We start from the raw sequence: 9,627 nt of genomic DNA, 5'->3' as shown, positions 1-9,627 counted from the left end.
TATATGGTCTTTATAGTGATTACACATTGCAGAGGAAAATATTAGTCAACACACACAATGAGCAAAGCATACAAAAACAGACAGACCAACAGTGAACTGTGGGACAACATATACCTACAATGTAACCTAGCCATTCTATCCCAAGCATTTCCCTAAGAGAAATAAAAGCATATGTTGGTACAAAAGTTTGTAACAAATGTTTATAGAAACTTTGTTTGTAATAGTGCAAACTGGAAATAACCCAAAGTCCATTAGCAGTTGAATAGATTTTTTTAAGTTTAAATTATATCCATATAACAAAATTCTACTGAGCAATAAAAAATGAATTATTGATACATGCAACAACATAGGTGGATATGAAAATAATGATGAAGAATGAAGGAAGGCAGACAAAAGATTACCGTGAGATTGCATTATGATACAGCTCCAGTAAATGCAAACAAATGTATAATGACAGGAAGCAGATCAATGGAGAAGGGAAACAGGGACAGGCAGGAGGTAGGAATTATAAAGGGACATGAGGAAACTTGATTGTAGTGATGACTTCACTGGAATATGAGTAAGAATATACCCAATGGAATATGCTAAATATGTGTAGCTTAGTGTTAGCCACTCAGTCATGTTTGACTCTTTGTAACTGCGTGGTCTGTAGCCCGCCAGGCTCCTCTATCCTTGAAATTGTCCAGGCAAGAATATTGGAGTGGGTAGCCAATCGCTTCTCCAGGGGATCTTCCTAACCCAGGGATTCTTTACCATCTGAGCCACCAAGGAAGCCCCATTTGTAGCTTAGTATATCTCAATTGTATCTCAACAAAGCTGTTAAGAATAAGCATAAATAAATGATTTTGAAACAAAGGAAAGAAATGGTTCCGCAGCTAGAAGTGCCTCTCTTTTTATCAAGAATGGAATCAGAGTTAGAAAGTGTTTTGCTCTAACTTTAGCAGACTCTTTCACATAAGCATTCCTGAGCAGTCCCAAGAGCCTGGCATTTGTGTTCCTGGCATATGTTTGTGTAATGTAGAAAGAGGAAGTCACCTAAGTGAAAAGGATGTTGGTCTTCAAAACCACACACACACACACACACACGGGATTGCTTGCTGCACAGTAATTGATATTTAATTCAATGCTGTTAAAACAGCATAAAAACATGTCAGTTTAACAGAATCACTTGTCATTTTAGCATGGAAATAACTTGTAACTTAGTGCTTTAATTCCTTAACATGCCATTTATTTAGGAAAATTCAGACTTTTAGAAGTATTCATTCAGGGAACTTTAAGACCTAATCCACTACATGAAATCCTGATCCTGTAAAAATAGTTTATGAATCTTTCATATTCATTCTGTAGGTTTAATGCGATGGGCAAATTAATGATTTTTTTTTTTACCTGTTTCAATTAGAACCCACGTTCTCAATCAACGTTTTTAATAAAACCTATTTGGCACTATTCAACGGCCAGCAGATAAAAGAAAACTGCTGTTCATTTGACTACCCGGTCGATTTGGACCAAATTATTTCGTTCGCGCTTTAAGGAGTCTTTCTGAGCTTAAAACTCCGCTCTTTTTTCAGCAGACGCAGAAAGTGTCCCGCCTCTAAGGAGTTCTCAGTCGCTACACACTGTCGGGTACTGACTGGACTCCCAGCGTTCGGGCGAGTTCTTGGAGAGGGCCGATCTCCACCAAAACCAAGCTGGGAAAAGGGACGAAGCCACAGAAGGTTTTGCTCAGCCCTGGAGGAGTGGAGCGTTGGGATCCTCTAGCTCGGGACTTCGGGCGGGCTTCTGGGAGCTGCTTTAGGCGCAGGAAAATCCCGGCACCAAGTTGTCTCCCCCGAAAGCGCTCAGAAGTCGTGTCCGCGCCCTAGCCACACGGATCCCAGAAAGCCTTCACCGCGTAGAGGATACGGGTACCCCAACCCTGGTGCCCAGCTGGTGGTAGTCCAGGTGACGGGCGACAGAGATAATCTGGGCTGCTCCTATCTCTGGCAGGACTAGACCGGGCGTGGAGAAAGGCAAGATTTGGCTGCCGCGGGAGGGCAGGAACTTGTGCTTTGGCGTGGTCCTGCGCTCTCGGAGCGCGCTGCTGCACTAGCGTCCTACTAGCTTCCCTTTCCTGGGGCCTGGCTGGCTCTGGCAAATTGAGGTGTGGGTGGCTCCCGGAGCCGAGGCTAGCGTGGCAGTAGCTCCAGACCCCCTCCCTCATCCCCCGCCAACGGGGGCGGGAAGCTGTGGGGTGGGAGTAGCGGAGCGTGATTGCCTGAGGCCCCTCCTGCCGTGGCGAGGGAGAGCCATAAAAACCCTGTTGCAACCTGCTCCGGACACCCCCTTCCGCCGGCTGTCACCCCTAGAAGAGACGCGCCAGACTACTGAGCGCTAGCCGCCCAGCCACGCCCGCCGCCCAGCCAGCCAGCCCGCCACCGTGAGTGCCAAGACCCGCTTGGCGAGAGCCGAGGGAGAGGGGGTTCCTGTGAACTTGCCGGGGGCGCTGGGAGGGTCGCGCCCGGATCCCTAACCCCTACGCGCCGGGCTTTCAGGCGCCTCGACGCGCGCTAGCCCCTCTTGGCGGCTGAATTCCACCTGCCCCTTCCTATCCCCTCTGATGGTACAGCTGCCCTCTCCCCGACTCTCCTGGCTGCGCCGGTCCTCTGGGTTACCTTCTGTGGATAAGGAGGGAGAACACGAGCCCCATCCCAGGGCAGCTGGCAGTTTCCTCGAGGGTCGCCGCCTAGAGGGAGGTTTCCTAAGCAGCGCTCCCCGGATGAAGAATCCCCGGAGCTTGGAAGGCCCGCTCCCTACCGCTTCTTGGGATTTTCGGATCCAATCTGAGACCCACCGGCGAGGGAGCCGTTCTCTCCCCTCTCCCCGCCAGTTGCCACCCCGAAGTACTGTTTGCCATCACTGTGGAGCTCCTGCAGTGGGGCAGACCAAAACTGAAAAAAGAGAAACTTTTTCCCTCTAACAGGGCGTTTGGGGAAGAGGGTAGGAAAGGGGTACGTTCTCAACGCTGGGAGAGGAACTTCTAATCTGTTTTTTAAGTGTTTTAAATTGGCGCCGGAGCCTCCCTAACTCAGCTCCTATCACCGCCGGGTCGTTGGCTCTGCTACTGGACCAAAGTTGCTCAGTTTTCGGGCGGAGCAGAGGGGCCGGGCCAGAGCAGCTCTTGACCTGAATCCACAGGATGGTCTCAATCACTCTCTGCTCTCTCTGCGTGACTGGGTCGAGCGGAGATTGAAGGTTGGGGAGGGGGGGTCGTAGGAGTGGGATGGGCGCTGGGGCCAGAGGAGGAAGATGCGGAGTGTGGGTCCTCTGAATCCCCTAAGTCCCCTTCACTGCACCTTCGGTGTCCGCAGATGCTGGGTAGCAAGCGACTGGGGTTGTCCGGACTGACCCTCGCCCTGTCCCTGCTCGTGTGCCTGGGCGCGCTGGCCGAGGCGTACCCCTCCAAGCCTGACAACCCCGGAGAGGACGCTCCGGCGGAGGACTTGGCCAGATACTACTCAGCGCTGCGACACTACATCAATCTCATCACCAGGCAGAGGTAGGTGGGTTGCGTGGGACTTGCGACTCCGGGAGCGCCCCACTTGCACACCCGGAGATCATAGGCATCTTAGAGGGCAAAGACCTTTTCTTTTTTGTATCCCAGGGCCAGACAGCATCAGGCACATACTCAGCTCTCAGTAAATGTTTGCACAGGGAGCAACTGCCTCTGCCACTACTGTCACAAAATCCTGATCCCCAGACTCCGGTCCCCCAGTCTGGGTGGCTGGCTGGCCATTTCCTCACACCCATCCCCTTGTCTTTTTTGTTCTTAGAGCAGTTGGGGGACTGTTTGGAAACCTGGATAGGAAAGTACCCAGTGAAAGGGGTCAGGAGGGTGCTGGGGAGGTAGCTGTAGCTGAGAGGGCTGCAGGGTATCTAGAAAAATAAGAGCACAAGCTAAGGAGGAAACAGCTGGGTCACCAAAGACATTGCCAGATTTTTCAACCTGCCCAGACTGAAGTGAAAAGACAAATAGAACTGTTTTCCCCCTACAGTGTTTTATTTCAGTCTGAACCCCTTACCTGAAAATCCTGCTCCTAATAAGTAGAGATTTAGCATGAAAACAGTTTAAAATGCTGAGACTTTTCCCATTTCATAGCATTTTCAAAGAAAATGCCCACCTGGTGCTTTTTTAAGGAGAAACTTACAATGATCTGTTCACTTTAGGGTGAATCCAAGGATTACATGTAATTTGAGAAATTGTCATCTTTATTCTGAACCCCTAGAAAGCTAAAATGAAAGGCCACATTTCACTCTCAACATCAAATCTTAAGCAAAAAATCAAATCCAAACTATTTTAGAAGTAACATAGGATTTAAAATTTGTTTCCAAAATTAATTCATCTTAGTTTTGAATCATACAATTTTTTAATTACTGAGATCAAATGTCCTTAATAAGCTGAAAACAATGAGCTTTTTACAAAGTTTAGTGTTATTTAACATATTTATGTTTTTAAAGTATTGTTTTTTGTTTGTTATTTTACTATATTTCAAGGAATAGTTGGAAAGAATTCAAAGTGGGAAAGAATTTTTATTTCTTAAAGAAAACTCTAAATTTGATGAAACTTTCTGTTTCATCAGAAAGCTTTTAAAGTACCAATTTATATATGAAGTTGGAAATATATGAAAGTGCTAGAATTAAATAGCATTGGTTTATGATCCCTGAAGTCTGACAATTTTCATTAGTGAAAAGCAAGAATGTCATATCTTAATAGACCTTCAGAAAGTTAATCGCTTCATATTCTTGCTTATGCATCATAAAGACCAGAGAAAAAACTGTACAAATTGTTTTTTTCCCTAGGAAAGACGTTGTTAGTTATTTAGTCTGTTAATTATAGCATATAGTGGAACTTAGTTTTACAAAAATGATTGATATAAACCTTTACCATTGTGTAAAGCTTGGCATTTCAAAATGCTTTTCTAGGCATTACTTTGTTCAGTCTTTACCTCAAAGCTTTGAAGTGAGTATAATTATCTCCAGTTTACAGATCATGAAATTAAGGACATTTCATGAAAACTTTTGGAGTGGTTAAATTGGAGCCCCCCTCTTGATCTCGGATGTTGTCACTTCTATCAGCACTCGGAGTGATCTTCAACACTTTTGATGAGAAAATAAGGGAAAGGGTTAAGATTCAGGTTAGCAAGTGTTCCCGAAGCTGTTTCCTATCTCCTCTTCATATAAGTTCTTTCTTAGAAACACTCAGAGGTTCATAATCTGCACCCATCACCTCCATTCTATACTCTCATCATCTTCCCACCACACACATCCACTCATTTGCACATTTGTATTTTTTTTTTTTTGCACATTTGTAGTTTTGAAAATTACATTTATACACATACATTTTAATTTGGCATAAATGGTACTTTGATATTTTCTTTCCTCCCCTTTTCTACTCGGTTCATGCTCTTGCTTCCAAAGGTAGCATCATTTATTCTAGAGCATAGATCTACCGCATTTTATTTTTACAGTCCTCTATATCAGTGGTTCTCAACTGGGGTTGACATTATGCTCCCCAAGACATTGGGCAATGTCTGGAGACACTTTCAGTTATCATAATGATGGGATGGGATGGGGTGGGGTGGGGTAGAGTGGGGTGGGATGGGATGGGATGGGGAGGGGGCTACTACTGGCATCTAGCGAGTAGGGACCAGGGATGCTGATGAACATCCTGCGGTGCCTAGGACAGCCCTTGACAATAAAGAATTATCCAGCTCAAAATGTGCACAGTGCCAAGACTGAGAAACCCAGCCCTGGATTAGAGTTTCTTCCTCCTGGTCTCATTATTATCATCTGGGGAACTTTTAGAATATACTGATGCTGAGCTGCACCCCTGAGGAGTTAAATCAGAATCTCCCAGAGGGTGGGACCTGGGCTTTTTCAAAATCCCCAAGGTGATTCTAGTGTGCAGCCTAGAGATGCTGTCTTTAAAGATAAAGCATTATCAAGAAGAAGGATAATCCAGAATTAATTAGAGATGGGAGAACAGTCATTGATGCTGCTCTGGATACCTACTACTTTCTGACTACAAATTCTGCTATTGCAGACTTAGGTTCTCTAATGGTAAATTGGAGAAAATATTCACCAGTTCTTTAATTCACTGCAGCATGATGAAAATAAATGAGTTAAGGTTGCCCAAGAGTTTTAGGATTAATAAAATCAACTGATGGACAGAATAAATACATATAAATTGCCACCTACAGTCTGATATCACAACACCAGAAAATCTTTGAGGAAATCTCACAAATGATGGGGCGGGAGAGTTGGCTTTGCTTTTGTATCCCTTGAGTCCCTGCAAAGGAGCAATAATAGGAACTCTTTCCTCCAAATTTAGATTTAATTGTGCTTGATAGGCAGCCAGCATATACTCGCTATCAGCTTTGTTCTGCTGTTTTATCTGATATCTAATCAATCCACAGTAGACTATTTTTTTATTCGTGAAAAAAGCAGCTACTGATGTCCAATGCTTTTTTTGAGAAAGGGAAAAATAGTGTCTTCAAAAAAATACAACTTGGTGTAGATTTCTCAGCTCCTTTAGCAGAGAGAGAGAGAGACAGACCAACAGACCAGGTCCTTACTCACCTGGAGCCAGCAGCGTATACTACCCTGGCAGGAAAACATAACCTTGAATTCATATATTGTTCTACCCATACCCTGCTATGGGAGAAAAGAGACCAAGAACATTTCTATGGACCAGTAGGTTTCCTTCATATTTTCAGGACAGTTTAAAATCGTGTCAGGAGAGAAGACTTTTAGCTTTTGGCACCCCAAATAAACATGAAAAATATAGGATTCAGAATCTGTAGCTGTGAGAATGTGTGCATTTCAGCAGCAGTAATGCGCATTTTTGTGTATCACTCTGTTGCTTTCAGAGCATTGTGACTTACAGTGGATATTCATCAAGATTCTAATTTTAAGCGGAGTTATGATTTTGTTGATGTTTTATGTTTAATACCATAAATCTTCCTTTTCTAAAGGTGTTTATGATTTCTCCAAACTTGCCTTGAAGGACTCTTACTCCCCGCAACCATTCTTTTTTTTTTTTTTTCCAGATACGGGAAACGTTCTAGCCCCGAGACCCTGATTTCAGACCTCTTGATGAGAGAAAGCACGGGAAACGTACCCAGAACTAGGTATGAATAGACTTATGTGGGAACACTGTTGCAGAGCTCAAGGTGGTCAGGGAAAGGAAATCAGAGAGGGCTGCTAGAAGAAGGTGTTGGGATGGGATCCTCCAGACCAGGTAAGATTTGGACAGAAAGAATGATGGGGAACAGAGCATGGAGGACCTTTCTCTTCACATACTCATTTACAAATCTCTGAACTTGTGGGATAATATTTTTTGATTCAACTTAATTTGATGCTCCTTTGAAATTTTCAAATATAAATGACTTTTGCCTCAAAAATTACTCTATAGAAAGTTTCTAACTGGCTTAGATTGGGGAAGCATAGGATATGCCCTAATATCTACATTGAAATAACCAACTGTCTGTCTTTGGCTGAGGTAATCTTTAGTTTTTATAGTCTACGTGGAGGATCTACACATCCTTGGAAAGTCCCTCCTGGCTTCACTCCAGTCACTCTGGTTTTACAAGAGGCTGTAGATAAATCAAGGGGTGCTCCTATTTACTTTTTGACTTATTTTAGTTCATCTGATGTCACATTGTAATGTATCACATTCAGTGAATGAACATTGAACAACGTATTATTCTTAGGGCTTGCTTGGAAACTTGGGGCTTTCTTGGAGTGTAGAGCTGCCTTAGGACAGGTGCCCTCTAATACCTAGGTGTCAAACATTGGACTGGGGTCATTCTAGATAAAGACTGCAAGTGAAAAGACGCCTGCTCTTCCTCCTTTTCCATAGAAGGCTCTCCTGTCCCAGGCCCGCTGTCCCTTCCCCCAGTAAGATGGCCTGTCTACCTTAAACCCAGAGCTCTACAACATCAAGAACCAAGCTCCCCAGAAGAGGTCGCTAGAACACATGTGACTGGCTTGTCACTCTTCATTGGGTTCTCCCTCTGTTCTCTTGTGAAATGGCCAGCCAGAGTGAAGGTGCAAGTCTAGAGTTGTCGGGTTTGTTTTCTCTGAAGGACACACAGTTTGGATTGGACTAAAACTCCAGTGCTCTTGTCCCTGGTGGCACTAGCACAGACTTGAACAGCAAATGCGAGGGAAGCAGGTAGAAAACTCACAAGGGTGGTTTTAAAATCCTAAGCAATACATGTTTTAATGTTTCATTGATAGGCATATGAAGTTTGTCACACTAATAAGTTTAGGATATGCTCTATCTACTCAGGATTAGAAATATAATCATCCAGACCGACCTACAGCCTTAATGCTGTTCTTTGATTGGTGGCCCAAAGTCACATGGCTGGTGCAAGAAATAGAGTTAATTGTACTCTGATTGACAGCTTCAGTCATGTGCACTTAGAAAAAGACAAAACTTGACAGCCTTGAAATTGCCTGTGAATGCGATTTTATTTAAAAGGGTTCTTTATAGTCTATTAAACAGCATCTTACTACATAAAAAGCCTTGCAGAAAAACACAGGAAGCATATTCAGAGTTGAATAACAATAACTTTCTTTTTACAGTTTCGTGTGATTCCTGTAGTTTTGATCTTCAGAAATACTGTGGAGTTCTTTGGCTTCTTTGATAAATACAGAGCCTTTTAAATATTCCCTCTGAGATTTGCCTGAGACTCCCGTTAACATGAGTGAAGCTCCTCAGCTGGGTCTCTGTACATTATGCCACTGTCTCCCACTCTGATATTCTACATGGTCTATTTAGAATGCCAGCAGCCTTTTCAACAGTTTCTGATCATCTTTCAGTTCTGAGCTGGATGTCTCACTCTTGCAAGCCTCCCAGGGAGTTAGAAGCTTCTCTTACGTGCTTTGCTTTTTGTGTTTGACAGGCTGGAAGACCCTTCTATGTGGTGATGGGAAATGAAACTCGCTCTCCAGTCTCTGTCTCTTTTTCAATCCCCGTTTCATCCTGTAAAACTAGAGTCTGCCCGTCCTCCCAATGCATGCAGCCCCGTGCTCACCTCTGCAGGGTTCCCCTTTGTCGTCACTGTATGTATGTGTGTTTAAATAAAGCACTATGCATTCAAAAGTGTATGCTCCTCAATGCAAAATCTGCTGTTGTAATAGTGAGAGATATTTGAAGTTATTCATTAAATCACAGTCTCCCTCAAGTAGCAGATTCAAGGTTTGTTTCACCAATATTAAAGCAGAGGCTATGGAAGATATAAAGATATGATTTTTGATGACTAAGACTCAGCTGTGGGGTGTGTGTGTGTGAACAGCACACATATCTGAAACACTGGGCAGGGCAATGCTAATTTGGAAAATTTTGCTCAACTTTTCCCCCATTCACAGGGAATTCTTGTTAACCTTATTAGCCTATGCTGTCAGCAGAAAGGGTTGTTGTCTAATAGAACCTTCTGCAAAATGTCCTGAATCTCCTCTGTTGAGTATAGTAGTCACTAGGCACATGTGACTTTTGAGCACTTGAACGTATCAAGTGCAAACAAGGAACTGAGGTTTACATTTTAGTGTATCTTAAATAGCCATGTGTTTCCAGTGGCTACCATA

General features: G+C 43.8%; 1 protein-coding gene across 1 annotated transcript; it reads left to right on the top strand.

Moving 5' to 3' along the window:
- The first annotated feature begins 1,620 nt into the window (after window positions 1–1,620).
- NPY (neuropeptide Y) lies at window positions 1,621–9,145 on the top strand. Its single transcript, XM_043462321.1, has 4 exons — window positions 1,621–2,416; window positions 3,348–3,535; window positions 7,086–7,166; window positions 8,946–9,145. Exons 2-4 carry the CDS (start codon window positions 3,348–3,350, stop codon window positions 8,968–8,970), a joined length of 294 nt encoding a protein of 97 aa, XP_043318256.1. The 5' UTR covers window positions 1,621–2,416; the 3' UTR covers window positions 8,971–9,145.
- The last annotated feature ends 482 nt before the right edge of the window (window positions 9,146–9,627 follow it).

This window comes from Cervus canadensis, chromosome 3 (assembly GCF_019320065.1).
Source record: "Cervus canadensis isolate Bull #8, Minnesota chromosome 3, ASM1932006v1, whole genome shotgun sequence".
NCBI classification, from domain to species: domain Eukaryota; kingdom Metazoa; phylum Chordata; class Mammalia; order Artiodactyla; family Cervidae; genus Cervus; species Cervus canadensis.
This window is presented reverse-complemented; position numbering and strand designations above follow the sequence as displayed.